Consider the following 17,986-nt stretch of genomic DNA (forward strand, 5'->3'; position numbering starts at 1 on the left):
CTCAATTAAGTGTTTTCCAACTAATACTCAAATATCCTTAAGTGTCTTCCGAATAATAAAATCAGAAATCCCCATTTTAACTTAACCTTGTAACAGAAAAAACAAAACAAAAGAAAAAAAAAAAGGCCGACCCACTTCCAAAACTAACAAAGCCAAGAGGGAAACAACAAGTGAATCGACCTAAAAACATTTAAATTCTTTCAAAATTATAACTAAATCGGTTCCCAAGAAGAGTGTCTAAATCTGCTCCCGGGATTTTGTTTTGATCGGCCAAAAATAACAACATTTAAAGATTCCAAATCAACATGTAAAGCAATGCTCAAATGATGCCCAAAACCTCTCCAAAATGATGTATAAACAACCGTGAAATGATGCTTTTAATGCCTCCAAAACAGCATTAAAACATTGCCAAAATAGTGTTCATAATATTTTCAAAACAGTGTATACAAAACCCCAAAATGATGCCTTTGATGTCACCAAAACAATGAATAAAACAACCCCAAATGATATTTTTACGTCTCCAAAAATGCTCAAGACTAGCCCACATCAGTCACAAAAGGCTCCAAAATGGTGCATTTAAAGATTCCCAGATTGTAGTAAAGTTAGCCCAAAGCAGTCCCAAAACCTCCCAAAACAATGTCCGTTTAAAGGCTCCAAGGCTACAACAAAAAAACCAGCCAAAAACAGTCCTAAAACAGTGACCAAACCTCCCTAAAAAAGTTTAAAAACTACAGCGAAACCAGTCTAAAACAGTCCCAAAACGGTGACAAAACCTCCCTAAAAAGGTACCAAAAACTGCAGCGAAAGCAGTCCCAAAACATCCCCAAACAAGGTCCGTTTAAAGAATCCAAGACTGTAGCAAAATCAGCCCAAAACAGTCCAAAAACAGTTACCAAACCTCCCTAAAAAGGTACAAAAACTGCAACCAATCTAAACCAGCCCCAAAACAGTGACAAAACCTTCCTAAAAGGGTACATTGAAAGCCCCAAAAACTGCAGCAAAATTGGCCCAAACCAATCCCAAAACAATGGGCATGCCAGCACTTTAAATGAGGCACCAAACCCTAAAATCAATGATGGATCGACATCCGAATGACATATAAAGCTGCTAAAATCAGCTAATAAGTCAGCTTTTTATCATGGGTAAAGTGATACATCCACAAAGGGATTAAAGCTCATAGTGTTTAGATGTGAAAATTCCTAAGGAATTGTATGTTGCATATGTAAATTCACCATTAAAGGATAAGAAGAGAAAAACATCTGATCAAACAACCAATCCATTTTTTTTAATCGCAAGCATAATAAGATCAAGATCCAACCCTTTTTTTTGTGATACGGAAAAAAAAAATGTTCAATCTTTTCAGTATCCCAACGATAGATCCAATCAGTGGTAAAGAAGTCTGCAAAACCTCAAACAACCTAGCTTCAAAGCTTAACTAGGGACATCCGTAAAACCTGAATGCACAAAATTCTAGCAAAGGCACAAAACATGAACAATTTTTACGAGGCAAACATAAAAGAAACTTCTCTAACAAATATACATATCAGCATTGGAAAGATATTTTCCAAGATTGAGAAAAAATCCTTTTCATGTTTCATAAATTCTCAGTTAAATTTGACAGTCAATCAAGTGCCACCATTTCCATCCTGAATATCTGCAAGAACTCAAACAAACTTGGAGGTGTTGCCTTTATCAATGCATACTTTTAAAACAATGAAATTTTTTACAAAAAGGTAATTGAATATGTGCTTTATTGATTGCCACTTGACTCAGAAACAGAAAAAAATGTCATCATTAATCCGTGAGCAAGATACTTGCAAGTATCACTTTCAATGAGGATTTATACCTAGCTGCAGCTACTTTCAAATTCTGGCAGAATTTTTTTTTAATCAACCCACAAGCGGAAATGACCAAGAAAAAAAAATTGGTAGATATTCATTCAGTTTGAAAATAGTAAGAAGATTTAATTGAGTATAAAACAGAGAACCTGAGAATATGTTAATTCTGGAAAGATTGAAATCTCAGATTTCCCCAATTAATTTCTCACTTTTTTCTTCCAAATTTGAGTTGACTTCACAATTCCAGATTTCCTTACGTAAACTTGCTGGCGGGAGCCGGGGAGCAAGTTGACGGCGAGGAAGCATCTACGGCAAAGAAGCCGTGAGGGAAAGGGATATGTTTGGCTAGAAATTCGGAGGGGAGGAGCGTGGAGAGGAGGCAGGGTTCTGTGGGTTGTTCGGCGTGGGGAAGAAGCGCAGAGAGGAGAGCAGATGGGAGCGGGTGAGGGGTGGCCAGATGAGGAGAGAAAAGGCGGAGGGATTCGGTTTGTCTGGAAGGAGGAGGCGAGGGAAAGCTTTCGATTGGGATATTTAAAGCAGCTGTGTCTCGAGCGGGCTGGAGAGGGATCGTATTATTCCAGGCAGAAAGAGTTGAATGCAGGGGAGGAGCCACCCAGCCGAATTCAATAGCCACAATTGTCCGTTACAGGGCATTAGGCGGGCTATTGAATGGTTTCAATCCCTGGGGCAGTTTTATTAGGTAAATAATAACTCTCAATTAAGCCCTATTAAAGTAGAATCGGGCGGTTAATTTTGAAATCCGAATTTTTGAAATTTGAAATTATTTAGCCTGTGTTCAGCTTGTGTCCAGCCCGAATTGCACCTGGGTGGAGCCTAGACTCGCACCACCTAATTAAATATTCAAGTGCATCAATTTTCGTGTCGTTTGTGCAAGTGCGTAACCATAACAATATGATTGTCTTTCCTAGTTAAAGTCAACGTTCTGGATGCATTTGCGGGGTCCATTTCGTCATTCGAGGTCGTCCGGACAAGTTCGTCGACTGTCAGGTCAATTCAAGACAACGTCGTGCGTGATGCAGTGAGTGCATAAATTGCGGTGTTCGCTAGTGTTCGAGTCACATATGGTTTACCTAAGGCCTCCTAAATCTTTTGAGAACTCATTTTAAGGCCCTCCACTTTTGAGAACTCATTTTAAGGCCCTCCACTTTTGAGAACTCATTTTAAGGCCCTCCACTTTTGAGAACTCATTTTAAGGCCCTCCACTTTTGAGAACTCATTTTAAGGCCCTCCACATGTTGGTCCTTAGCCCTTGCAACTAAAAGTTGAGTGCTTGGGACCACTCATGCGAGGACTTCACAAAAATGGGTCAAGAAGTGGTTTGAAGTTCTATGTGAGAGGGGTTCCAATACTAGTCTTCTAGGAAGGTCAAGAAGAACCTAAGTCCAGATCCTAGGCTCTAAGGAGGGGAAAAGAAAGACCTAAAAAATGAGGTCAACAATTGTAGAGTTATTAAATTTAATGTGTGATAAACTACGATTCACCATCTTGTGCTTCATCATTTTCAGCTTAGAACAAGGTGATTTTGCAACTAGGCATGCTCCGAGGTAAATGACTGATTCTGCTTGCTTTCAATACATTGCTATTATAAGTGGATGTAAGAATATGTGTTATCAAACACTAGCAAATTACTTTGGATCACCACTTATTTTTCTCTCATTTTTTTTCGTGAATATTGGTTAACATTAGCTCAATGACTATATTATTGCAAGAATTTTTAACTTCCAAACCTCGAATCACAGATAAAACTCACATAAATAAGTTAATTTGTGAAAAAAAAAATCATGAATTTTATGAAAACAGCTCAATTTACCCCCCCTCAAGGTTTATATAAGGTCTTTCCACAAATGATTTAGCCTTCTGATGTTCCTATGAGACACTGCCGAAGAATAGAGGAATGATAAGTGGATGTAAGAATATGTGTTATCAAACACTAGCAAATCAGTTTGGATCACCACTTATTTTTCTCTCATTTTTTTGTGAATATTGGTTAACATTAGCTCAATGACTATATTATTGCAAGAATTTTTAACTTCCAAACCTCGAATCACAGATAAAACTTGCATAAATAAGTAATTGAGAAAAAAAAATTCATGAATTTTATTAAAACAACTCAATTTACCCCCCTTAAGGGTTTATGTAAGGTCTTTCCACAAATTATTTAGCCTTCTGACATTCCTATGAGACACTGCCGAAGAATAGAGGAATGATAGTCCATTCCAGTTCAATGTGAAAAAAAAAAAAAAAACTATATGGAACAGACGAAAAATCCCTTGCATGCGAAAAAACAATTTGTAACCAGTGAAGTTGTGACTCTGAAATGAGTGCAAACGTTGGCAAACATAACCGTCCTACTAACTTTGATAGTACAATTATTCGTTACTTCATGGAAAATACCAAAATTTTCATCCTTACATTAATAGCTGAGAGGTAAACTGTCCAAGCAGTTGAAATATATCATATTTAGGCAGACATGCAGTGAATTACTAATATCCAACAATAACAAGAAAATATTATGTTCTAGTAAATCGCGCAATAAATAAGTTAACTTTTTGGTAAAATATATCTAGGCATCACAGTACAGGGAGAAGTCAAGCACAAGTGGAGAACATTTAGTGATGTGGAACAAGCTAATGGATATTAGAGCATCCTTCCATTGATCTTAGAGACTTTTGTGATATGTTATTGAGTGTTTGTGTAGCTTTTTTTTAACTCATGCACGCAAATGTGCCAAGTCATGAACTCAGAATATTGTGTTTGGAGACAAAGCACCTAATCAATAGGCTATGTGTATGGCTTAACGGTGAGGTTTAATTTGTCATTTCTAGAGTAAAATTCATTTTCATTTTCCAAAATTATAGCTTAAAAAATATGCAGTATGAATGAAAAATAAAAAATTAAAAAAAAAAACCTGAAAAGATCGTACAAACCTCAGACACTTCTCTGTAGTGAACTAGAACAATGTGATCGTAAGCCCTGCAAAGAGAAAGACATGAAGCAAAAGATGACTTATTGTTTAGTATTAATATAAAAACAGAATGAAAAAAGTACATGAGTAATAAAAGACAAGTAAAATGCAAAATATGGGGCAAAACAGAAAGCGGCACTAATACCAAATAAATTTTAGAGAAATAATAAGATTAGAACACCAAGTTGCTACTGGAGTCTAAGAATGATTCAACTTAAAATGCTTATTTAACGAAATCTTATTGCACCATACATCCCTATGAGAGCACAAGCACTTATATGTTTCTTGAGGATATACAGGTTGCCAGATCATTGGAAAACCTCAAGGCACTAGTGAGGGGTTCAATCGAACCCTCTAGGTTTGCAGGATGAACCTCTAATGATCACCAGTGGTTGGTGTAACACCCAATTTTGACAATTTTAAAATATATCACATATTTTGCATCCTTCAGACGTCGGCTGAATCAATTTAATAAAATTCTACACATCAAATTGATTAATTTGATATATAGCACTATGCATAAATTTCAAACACATGAGAAGATATAAAATTATAAAGGTACACGTGTAATTATCTTTAATTAATTCTAATCCCTTAATTGTTCTCCCTAATCTCATAATTGTTCCCAGCCGACTCCCTCTCCAGCACTAATGTGCGTATGCAAAAGCTGGATTCGGCCGAACGGATGGGATTAAATGGGATCATGTTTATATGCCACATTTCCCTCAATTTCCCCTCTCCCTGATTTCAAATTCGCTTGGAAGAAAGATCCAGCGACTTGGTCCTTATAGCAGCCGCAGACGCGCGACCCTTAATAGCTGCAAGCAGAAATTCAAGGTTCTGGGGAGAGATAAAAAGATAGGAATTCCTCTATCACAATATCTATAACATTCCTTTCCTTACATTTCCATTTTGACATTTGCTACGGATCGAAGCATTCCATTCGTTTGCTATTTTTGTAGCTTTGCGGGAACAACCACAAAATTGTTGAATCGAGAAATACGATCACAGATAAATCCATTTCATGAGTTGGGGAAAGTTTAAGTGGATAGGAGGAAGAGGGAAGAAAAATAGAAAGTATTGGAAAATGGTTGATTATGCTGAGAAGTCTATCTGAGCTGGGAAAGTTATGTTGGGGTTAAATCGCAAAATAATCTAAGATTTCAAAAAATCCTAAGATGCTTACGAATTTCAGGTTGTCTACACTAGGCGACGAGCTCGAGGTGGATTGAGAAAACTTGTTATAGGGTTGTTTCGTCGATTCAGATGAAATGATCATATGCTTTAGAAAATTAGCTCCGTAAGTTTTATTGACGACTCGGTGCGTGGCTTAGAATTAATTAAGATGCAAACAGCAGTCAGCAGTATTAACAGTTAAACAACCATCTGCAGAATTATGAAATCTTTCAATTTATAAAAGAGCCACTAAAATTCACAAAGTGTAATAAAATTTAAACATCCAAAAATAGCATAATAAAAAACCACATCTTAAACCAGTACTAAACAATATATCAACATCTAAAGGAAATGATAAAAAGAAACAACACATTATAGCTAATACCTATCAACTCCAGTCTTCCTTTTGTAAACCAACTCCTTTCAGGCATATTAATCTAAAGTTTTTCTTCTCCTGAAAAATATATTAATTTCAACTGTAAGTTTGACTTGGAGAGTAATTATAATCTTAATATGTATTAAATAATCATGCCAATGCTATTTCTTTATAACACTTTTAAGCTTTGATATTAAAGTTTTTCCTTCTCATTTCACTTTATGTATTTACCATTTTTAACAACTTTAAAAGTCAAAACTGGATTATCATCATATTTGAAGGTATCCTAAAAAATATACCCAAAATTACTCTCAAAATATACTAGTAGGTACCCTAATAAATTTACATGAATATACACCCAAATTGCACCTGAAAATATACCTTTACCATTTCCTTTACCATATAAAGATAATCCTGTATATTTCTTTACCAAATTTACTTTAAAAGTTCATTGGTACATCACATCTCCAGCCAGTACCATATAAAGATAATCCTGTATAATTTAACATTTACATTTAATTTTATATCAATTTAAAATTCTTTAAAATGTGCATTCATATGCTTGTTATTTTCCTTCTATCTGTGATACAATTTCAAACTTTCAAAATGTCACACATGAAAGAAAAAACTTGTTTTAAACTATTTAATAAAGAAATTACTCTTTTAATAAAATATTAATTTAATACATAAAAACAGATAATCACTCATCTTGTTTGATGTGATTACTCTCCAAAATTTTAAATCTTTTGAAAAAGAAATTCTTTAATCCATGGCAATATAGAACACGATATTAAAATTTATTACTTATTTATCACGCTAAATATTTTGAAAACTAATAAATCCTTAAACGTAACTTTCCTTTTTTTTCTTTTAGTAAAGTCCACAATATATATTACAGAGCAAAACTTCCTTGATTTCTTGATGCCTATTAATAATATAGCTCACTATTATTAATCAATAAATGTTGAATTGAAGAATTGTTTATTAATTCATAATAATAATCGAACAATTTAAAGAGAATTAAATTTACTATTAAACCAAAAATTAAAAATCTCACTTACTTATTTGCCCATATCAATCTTCGTCCTCCCCAACATGCCCACTTCATCAACTCCTCTTTCCGGGCCAAAATTCCTATAATTAGAGTTCTAATTTAATAAAACTCTGCATTAATTAAATAGACATACCCTCACACAAATATAATTATTCATAATAAAATATATTAATTATTTAAAACATAAAACTTGCCTTTATGAAGTTTTTAGCCCCTGCCCCTAACCTCACGCATGTGATCAGCTTAGCAGAGAGCCTTCCCTTCTATGTGTATGTGCATGAAAGGAGAGTTTCCCCGTTTTGGTGCAGACAGAGGATGCTAATATACCCGCATGTGTAGATGTTATCCTACAACAACATACAAATTTGATGTTGAGTTACTACATCTTAACTAGCATATTATATATTTTTTTGTGTTATTGTAATTTTAGTGGTGTGAGCATTCAGTAAAATTGTTGATGACCAATTATAATACGCTAAAATTTTCATATTTAAGCTTTTAAATAGAAGATATGCAAAAGAAGGAAAAATATTTATAGAAAATGTGACCAACCTAAAAGAAGATAATTTTAATCAATAACTGCATTACTTCTAGGTTTTTAATTGTTAATGGCTCTTTTGTTTTGCTTAGATGCTTGTTTGTATTAGTTAGTGATAGAATTTATATTTCATCATCCAACCGTCTCTTCTAGCTTTGATAATTCTAAGCCCTCGTGCCGGATCGTGACACCCAAAGATGACTAAGGCAAATTGGGTACAACTCATGCACGTCATGTCCGTAGTCATTCGTTGTTATCACATTGACCAAATCGACCACAAAAGGGTTTATTTTTTTATATAAATTTCAATGCTCCAAGTAGATCGGCATAATTCATCTTATGAACAATTGTCATTTTGGACACTTGAAGCAATCCAGCTATTTTTTATGCAGTGATGAATATAAAGTTTATTGTATACACTAAAGAGCCATTCTTGGATGATTGGGTGTTTTGAATGCAGTAAAACAGTCTATTTTGCGAACAAATGTTGTCTCGGCAATTTTGATGGTGATCAAAATATTTCAAATTACATTGTGCATCATCAAATTGATTATTCGTCACCTTTATCAAGCAATCTTTCTTAGGGATTTTTGGCACTCTTAATTTGCATAGCATGCATTCATCGTTTATCATTCTAGTTGCGTCCGATTGATTTATCATATGCAATAAATATAGAGGTCAACATGTCTCTCAGTTGGATTTGTCTAGTCAAGGTTGTTCATCCAATTTAGATTGATTAGAGCATCGATTCATCAACACCCATTTAATCGAGCAAGCCCTGAATTTGGGTTGTTGCAACTAATAGGTTGAGTACTGAAAGACCTATAGCAGCCAACGAAACTAATTTTTGACATTTACATTATCCCTAAATAGTTACAAATTGTACATAATGCCACATACAATTGTGTTTATGCATGCAAGCTCACATGTGTGAGAGAGAGAAATAGTTAAACAGAATTCTTTGTTTCAAACTTGACCTGGGTATATAAGGCATGGCTGTGCTTATTTACATTGCTGCAAACGCTTACAACCAACAATAACACAAGATGAAACTGTTAATCTATAGCCTTTAGCAAGGCTATTTCCCTAGGAATTTCTAATCACAAGAGATTAGACTAGTAGAACATCGGCACAACACAAATAATATCTTCAACCAATATGATATTTGAGTAAATCATAGTGTGATGCCCCAGGACTTCCTAATAAAGTTCAACTTCTGAAGTCCAGAATCTTACCTTAGATTTTACCACAGAAAGCTCTATCAGAGTTTAGAAATATTTCAGTTCAAGTTTTGATACAAATGAATCAAGCTGGAAATTTCTCTTCAAAATAAACATTGAGAATTTTTTTCAAAATGCCTAGTAGTAGAGTTCGGGAAATTTTTCAGAAACAAAACCAGTTGGTGAAATAGAACTACCAATCATCAAAGTGGAAAGTAACTCTATGATAACTTTACTTACCTTGAAGTTCATATACTTGCAAACTTAAAACAGATTTCGAAAGTAATTTTTGCTATCCTTAAATTCATAGTTTCAAGAATATAGCAGCGATGACAACAGAATGCTTATCCTTAAGAGTTCTAAGTAAAATTTCATAAAAGAAAAAGCAAATAATAAGTACATACAAATCAACTTATAAACTTGTTAAGAATTTCATATGGAAAATCAAGTGGATTATGGTATTGGAAAAGCATTTCGGTCAGGTTTTGACAATTCAACCAAGGCGATGAGTGATGCCTTGTGGAGACAAGTTAACACAAAAGAAATGATCGACAAAAATAACTGAGTGATGCCTTGTGGAGACAAGTTAACACAAAAGGAGTGATGCCTTGTGGAGACAAGTTAACACAAAATAAATGATCGACAAAAATAAATAATAAATAGTATCATACAACTAAAAAGTGTGCCACACTAACTTACGGGTCCAGCATCCAATAAATTCGCCTCTTAAAGTTGCGATTTTCACCATGAGCATAGTAACAATTAAGAGCATCAACATTCCCAACCTGAATATTTAAATGTACGCAGGCAAATATCATTTGTGAATAATATGAAAATAACCAAAAGGCTAATCACAAATATAAAAATAGCCAAAAAGGCAGTTAATCACAAATATGAAAAAAACCAGAAGACTGATAACTGAAAACATTATCAACATCATTAACAACTTACGTATTTGCAGTCAACTATCCCGATTATTTGCAGTCAACTTTATGCATGCTCATTTTCTATTTATATTTGTTGACTGATGCCAGAGGTGTAAAATCTGTTCTTGACAAATTATTTTAAACATCTATTTATGCTACCTTAAACCTGACATTTTCCATACACTTTGATACTAATTTTGTCTACTCAAATCATGGGTGCATTTTCTAACCTTTGGTTTTAAATGTCCAAACTATGTAATTCTATTTTCAACTAGTTTTATCTTTATAGATGTGACTACAAGCATTCCTCTAACAGAATCATTCTTTAATCGTATGCTTCAATTGAAGCGGGGTTCTATTCCCCAAGAGATGCGATGTGACATTTGTTAGACGCAAAACTGTGCCAGTCGTGGTCCGAACCATTTGGTCCTGATGATTTGTGGGTCAACCAACCTTCTGGTTTGCTTTGGGTTTCCTCGCACCCTATGGGCTCCTCTATACCCTAGAACTATAAGGATGTTGTTTTTATGTTTTAGAGCAGTTTTTTATTGTGTTTTTGTTAGGACAGCCGTTGGCGTCCCCTGTTTTCTCGTCTATGGTTGTATCCAAGGGCAAGTGGTGCCCTGGTATTAGCTCATTTTAAGGCGGTGATCCTCCAAAGATAGAATGGTGTTCCAGTTGTATCTCACACTTGAGTGATATTTATCCTTTCTCAACTCTTCCGCATCCCTCCAACTTCCCTGTCATGCATTCCTCCTCACTCCAGGCCACCCCAACAGCAGGCATTTGCTATTCTTCCTGCAGTTCCTTGCTGTCCAGCCATCCTCCATGCTACTGCACCCCGGACAACCCTCTTTTTGCTGTCTCGCAATTCCACGCATTCCTTGTTGCCGCCTCCATTATTCTCCCTCGCTGCACCGCCCTAAACAGCCATTTCATGCGGTTTTTCTATTGTTCTGGCTGCCCAAAACTAATCCCAGTGCCGCCTTGCCGCTGTCTAGCCCTACATCCTTGCTGCCACCGCCTAGAGCAGCCCACCTTATTATTGTTCTGGCAGTTTCTCATCTCTCTTTGCTGCCACCATTATCCCCTTGCTGCCTCCCCACCATCCAGCCTTCCAAACCACCAACCAACCAACTCACCTATAAAATACAAACCTATTTAAGTGTTGTGTTTGTTGTTTTCCCATTTCCTTGTATTAGTTGTAACCACCTATTTAGTTTTTTAGTAATAATATTTGGTTGCTTATTGTTGTTTCGGTTAACTCCAATATCATTTGATATCAGGGCTACCCTAAACATAATCCTATACTAGGGTTTCTAGCATCCACCAATACCAAGCCCCACCTGCACACAAAAATCCATCCCTTTGATGATTTTCAATGCAATCACCCAAAAAATTTTTTTTCACCCTCCATCATCCCAACATACCCTCTTCCACCTATATAAACCTATGCAACAAAAGAGACAATTATCGTAGACCTAATCCCTTTGATGATTTTCAATGCAATCACCCAAAAATTTTTTTTTCACCCTCCATCATCCCAATATACCCTCTTCCACCTATATAAACCTATGCAGCAAAAGAGACAATTATCGTAGACCTAATCATGAGGAAAAGTCACAATGTCATTTATGAGAAGTTCATAAAGAGAAGTACAAGTACTTTCCATGTGCAGCAAGAAATCCTCCAACTGCAATAGAGGCATGCCACTTTCAAGATGAGACAATCAGGAAGGGTCACTCGTAACCATAACTGTGACTTGCCAGATCGAAGGAATGAAGAAAATCCCTTCTACCAGGCGGACTCTGGGTATGAAGAACCACTGCCCCAAAGATTTGGCATGAATTATTGGAGAAGCCAGGATTTTGAAGTAAAGATGGATTTAACATATTTTGACGACCACAAGGGATGAGTTCATTGAGTGGTTCTAGACAATGGAATGTGTCTTTCAGTGTCAATATGTCCCACTAGACGTAATGGTGAAACTAGACTCCAACAAGTTAAGGAAAGTCCATCTTCTTTGTGGGAGAACTTGAAGATTCTTTGACAACGAGTAGGGATAAGTAAAATTATTACCTGGTCCAAGAAAAAAAGAAAAATGTAACACCAATACCTAGCCGCATGGCTTATGCAGGATATGTGCATAAGGTCTCACAAGTTATAGCAACATCCTTGAGTAACCGCCATATCTTACAGCAGAGTTCAACCCCAGATCAAGGATTAAGAGTACACCCAGTGGAACATCCAAGACTACCCCGCCTAAGGAGACACTAGTTCAAAGTGTAGAACGCGCAGAACCAATCCACATTCCCAAATTTGTCTCAGCCAAAAAGTATTTTAAGTGCCACGGATTTAAACATATTAAATCAAATTGCCCAACCAGAGGAATGATTTCTTCACTAAGAAGGGAGTAGTTGACAAAATAGACAACGACACAAGAAAGGTTGAAGACGTCAAAAATGAGCCTCAACTTCAAGTCGACAAGGAAGAGACACTAGTGATTCAGGATGTGCGGATGAGAGAGATTCCATCTAGATTAGACAGGGCTTTAGAAGATAGCGAGTCTGAGGAGCCGATACCTGAGAGAGGACGACCCTTGTTGGTAGAATTTTCAGATAACCTAATTGTCATTTCACCTATTAGGTGGTTACATCTTAAAGTGGTCTAACATGTAAACAATGAGAAGCTTGTGAGTTAATGTTGGCAGTTATATGGAGTTAGTCAGATATTAAATTCAATTCAACAGTGTACACACAAACAGATGTTCAAATAGGAGGGATGAACCATGCAACTTTGAAAATTGTCTTAGAAGGTTCGTGGAGAATAAAATTCTACAATGGAATCTAGGTTTGCCAGAGAAGAAGAATATACCTCTCCCAAGTGGTTGCCATTGGGAGTTGACCAACCCTATATAGATTTTGTCTCAAAGTTGAATCCTACTTGCACACTTGTTTAACAGAGAAACTCAGACGAACATGAGGAGTGGAAGAAGCCAATTACAGACTTAATGACACAAAGTTTAGTTCGTGATGATACCTATCTATGCACTGTTTTAGTTCTATTTATGCTAAAAGAGGATGAATACCTATTCTATCAGGATATGTTTTAAAATGAAATTGCCAACAGGATTGACTTGTCAGAGGATTACAACATTTTTGCTACCTTCAACATAGACTTGACTCCATACTATGTGAAAACAGAAGCTTCAACGGATGAAGTCGAAGCTCCCACAAACAAAGGATACTGACGCTCCCAGCGAGATGCGTCATTAGCGTCCGATCGATGCGAGGCCGCGTCAAGCACGATTTGGACCGTTTGGTCAGGATAATTTAAGGGTCAACCGACCTTTCGGTTTGCTTGGGGTTGTTGCCCACGCTATAGAGGTCAACCATCTTTACCCTAAGTCTATAAGTATGTTGTTTTCATTTTTTAGGGAAGTTCTTTATTGGTTTCTATCAGGACAGTCGTCAGCAACCACCCCTGTTTTCCAGTTTGGGTTATGGCAAAGGGCGAGTGGTCCTCTGATTGTAACTTGTTTCGAAGTTGTGATTCTCCTCTAAGGGTCGAGTGGTGCTATGGTTGTATCTCACTGCTGAAATGGTACTTATCCTTCCCAAACTCTTCTACATCTCTCCCGCTTCACTGCCACGCATTCATCCTCGTTGCAGGCCGCTTGACAACAACCCTTTGTAGTTCTTTTTGCAATTCCTTGTTGTCCATCCATCCTCCATGTTGCCGCACCCCGCGAAAACCCTCCCTTTGTTGTCCTGCATTCCCGGTCGCTGTCGTCGTCATTTCTACTCGATGTCGCCGCTCTGATTATTGCTGTTCTCGCAGCCCAAATCCAATTCCCGTGTCACGTTGTTGCAGTCTAGCCCCTTGTCCTCGCTGCCACCGCCCTGAACAGCCCAACTTCTCATTGTTCTGATAGTTTCTCACCTTCCCTTGGCTGCCATCATCGTTCCCTTCCTGCCGCCACACCATCTAGTCTTCCAAGCAACCAAGTGACCACCTCCCCTATGGGATACAAATCTAATTGAGTGTTGTGTATGTTGTTTTTCAATTTCTTTATGTTGGTTATAACCTAATATTTGTTTGTTTATTGTTGTTCAGATTAACTCTGGTATCATCCATATTATGACATATTCATCTTAGCATTATCATTTCAACTATGAAAAACTTAACTATCAACCAAAGATCTATAATGTAAATACTAAAAAAAAGAATTTCTACTAGCAACGCAAATGTTTTGAATACAGGGAAGATGAAGTGAAGGAACGAGCAAGTTAAGTAGATGGAGAGGGGGTTGAAACCCTCATGTGATCAAATTAAGTGTGAGGAAAAGGGAGAGATTCGATGTAACCAAAACTAGCCATTGTTGAGACAAATGAGGGTGATGAATGATCAGGAATGGAATCTTTAGCGAAAAATTATTTCAGAGCATCAGGCCGTCCATATTTAAGGAAGGAGTGGATGCTAAAGTTGTGAAAGAGTACAATAATTAGGATAAAATATAGTTGAATGAGATGATGAGTCCATGTGATAAGCGAGTTGCTTTGGTTATCTTTAACCAAAAGAGAGAAACATAACGATGGCAAAGAGGCCAACATCTAGAAAGCTCTGAAGGCAAACTTGAGGAGCAGATTACTGTGGAAGAGTTTGAGCAAGTCTTTAGATAATGGTTCATCCCTGTATTTGCAACATAGGCAATGCAAAAGAGTTCTATAAGTCTGATTTGGGGATTAATATGGTGATTCAATAAAAGACACAATATAAATTTTTATTTAAATATGATACACAACTGATAAGATCCCAATGAAAAATATTACAGATTTTTTTGAGGGTAAATATATTAGTTAGATCCCACTTCATATCAAAAATTTTATTGAGTTAGTGGAGAATGCAAGATTATTGGAGGATGATATGGCTATGGTGAGACAAAACAGAGAAAACAATAATAAAAAGAGGTAAACTAAAAATCATTTGCATGATTTGGAGGTTTGTTCATCAAGAGGTGGAAAACAAACTTACCGGATTTAACTACCTTGATCAGTCATAGAATAGAGATATCTGTATTAAAGTAGTGTAATCCCCTAAAACCCTTACATAAAATCATAAAAGTTTACCAGTATTGAATTTATCTCAAATGTGATTGTAAGTAGAATTGATAAATTGGTTTTTTAGATTTTTGAGAGACTTGAAGAGCACATCTCTGGTTCTGATTTTAATAATTTTGTGATAGTTGATTAATCTGATTCACAAGAGTCCATGCACAGAAATCATGATCAAACCCAATTCCTAGAGTTTCATCATTATTGTTTAAACCCTTAATTTATTCATGTCCTTTCGTAGTTAAATTTACCCTCATTCTTACTACTTAGCATTTTGTATAATTTTTGCATCAATTTTACAATTTTTCTATCGTTTATATAAAATTAAAGCCAATCCAGTTTTGACACTTAGAGATGCAATCACTGAGGGATAATATTTTTGTTACTCATTAATTTATTATTTGTGTGATTATGTACACGTGTGTGAATTTTATCATATCATTACCTTCAAAAGATTTCAGATTCCTGTAACTGTTCCCTTGGCCATCTGGAAAGATTACACCACTCAATCTTTTAAGAAAAGTTTTATCAAGCTTAAGGGAATTAATGTATTCCTCATCAATAGTGATATTCTAGATAAATAGAATTTTATTATAAATTTACATTTAAGACTTAATAGGAATTACATATTTTAACAGTACTTACTATTTTCATGAGAATTATCATGCACTAAGCGATTTAGAGTATTTTGGCTTTTAAATGTCAAGCTATTTATATTAGATCCAGCCTTTTTCTGTTTGTGGGCCATGTCAAAATCTTAGAGAAAAAAGATGGCTACAATAAGACTAGAGTGCAAAGCTCAGAGAAGAAAAGAAAAATACATTATTAGCTCAAGGAACAATAATATAGGCTAGAGTACATAAGATTGCGCAACTGCAAAAACAAAATGAAGTAAAACATGGCTCGCCTCACAACTCCTTATTTATAAGTGAAGATTAAGGTTTCAAGTGCTGTAAAAAAATATGTTAAAAATAATATATGAATGTCATGACCGGCCTAAGACATGAAATCAATCAAGATGGGTACAGACGGTCGAATGATGAGAACAAAGTTTTCTATATTCATTTAAATTTAACAAATGAAATAGTCACTAATCAATTGAAATTAAAATAGTTTATTTATCTTGTTTTGATTGTCCGGGTCTCCTATAAACATTTTCCCTTCTATCACACATCTTTTAATTACTTAATTAAACCTAAAATGTTAAGTTAAAATAACAGTAAACTTAAACAAAGCTCGTGAATCCTCATACACTTAAACTACAGTAATATAAAGAAAAAAAAATAATATACATGTCAGTAAACTTTTAATAAATCAATATAAATATTTGGTGTTATTCAAATGAATTTTACAATATCAATAGGTCAACTTTTTCGATTAATAGATTTAGATTTTGAAAATATGAAAATATGAAAATAATTTTTGAAATTTAATTTAAATATAAGAGATATATATAGTTTTAGTTTTAAAAGTAGTATGTTTTAATTTTTGAAAAATGAGACCAAGTGGATTTCATTCGTCCAATAGTTTGCATAATCGTGTCTGATACCGCGAATACCACACCCTCCCGAAAGATAAGGGTAAACTTCGGCGATAGACCCTATCCTGCAAACTAAGAGATTTATGACATCCGTTTGGTCTGCGAACCTTTTATGTATGACCGACAAGTTCCCCTATTTAATACAAAGATTAAATAGGGTTTATTTTATCTGGGTTCCAAGTTCCCTATAGAGGCAAGCCCCTATAGTTAATTACATCCCAAATGACGGGAGTCACTTGAGAAAACTCTCGATAATGATCAATGGTTCTAGTCTTCAAGATTTCAAGGTTTAGGTTTTCACGGTAGGACGTGGAAAAACAAGTGGGAGAACTCAATGCAGAACACTTATTTTCAGGAGTCCAAAGGAAGGAGAAAGTAAGGGATGTCACTGATCCGAGGTAAATCTCGATGACTTCCCAGACTATCCTACGGTGTGGCTATATTTTTTTGGAGACGATGTTAATTAATTGTTTGATCCTGCCAGTTTTATTATTTGGGACTTAAACTTGCATAATGTCTGATATGCAAATAGCCCACAGAGGTATGAGGGTTTACATCGTACCATACGACAACCTTGGAACCTAAGTCGAGTTACGATTTACACTGCACAACATAGTTGTACAGGAGCCTAAAAAGAGAGTGTGGGGATTTACGTCGCGCTAGGCGAGCTACCTCGAAATCCTATGAGTTGTTATTATGCTAGGAAGAGATGATGCTGAATAAGATCCTCTTATTGCTCGCTCCAAACTCCTCGTCGTGCTGCCCACAAAGTTGACTCCAAGCTCCTGTCGTTGCGATGGCTCAGGGTTTAAGTGTTTGAGATTGGTGATTTGTGTTTCACAGTTTTGGTGTCAAAGTTTGGTTTTGCATGCAGAATGAGTAGATGGCAGGTAGAATAAAAGGTACTTGAAATGTAAAATGCAGTAAAGTAAAATACTGCGAATAAACTATAAAAGCGTACATGAGCATCTGCTACTGTTGTGTTATTAGTGTTGCGAGCATAGCATGATTTGCAGGAGATTTAAATAAACTTGCAAGAAAATTAAACAAGACGAGAAAACTTAACGCGAAAGTTAGAAAAATGAGTTGTAAAAAAATCACAAGCAAAAGAAACCCTTAGCCACATATGAAAGATCAGGACTGGGTGTAAGACATTGGTAAAAGTGGGGGCTCAGAGCTGGACTGTGTGCTTCCCGACCTTGGGTAAGAGTTGTCAAC

The 17,986-nt window shown here is 35.8% G+C and overlaps 1 protein-coding gene across 1 annotated transcript in view; it reads right to left on the reverse strand.

Moving 5' to 3' along the window:
* LOC110024714 (calmodulin-binding transcription activator 4-like) overlaps nt 1-17,986 on the reverse strand; it is a gene marked incomplete at its 3' end in the record, with an annotated part of 118,150 nt that overhangs the window by 62,051 nt on the left and 38,113 nt on the right. Inside the window, 2 exon segments of the mRNA XM_020724834.1 lie at nt 4,787-4,832; nt 9,888-9,973. Coding sequence (XP_020580493.1) covers nt 4,787-4,832; nt 9,888-9,973 — 132 coding nt within the window.

Source organism: Phalaenopsis equestris, unplaced genomic scaffold (assembly GCF_001263595.1).
Source record: "Phalaenopsis equestris unplaced genomic scaffold, ASM126359v1 Scaffold000270, whole genome shotgun sequence".
NCBI lineage: Eukaryota > Viridiplantae > Streptophyta > Magnoliopsida > Asparagales > Orchidaceae > Phalaenopsis > Phalaenopsis equestris.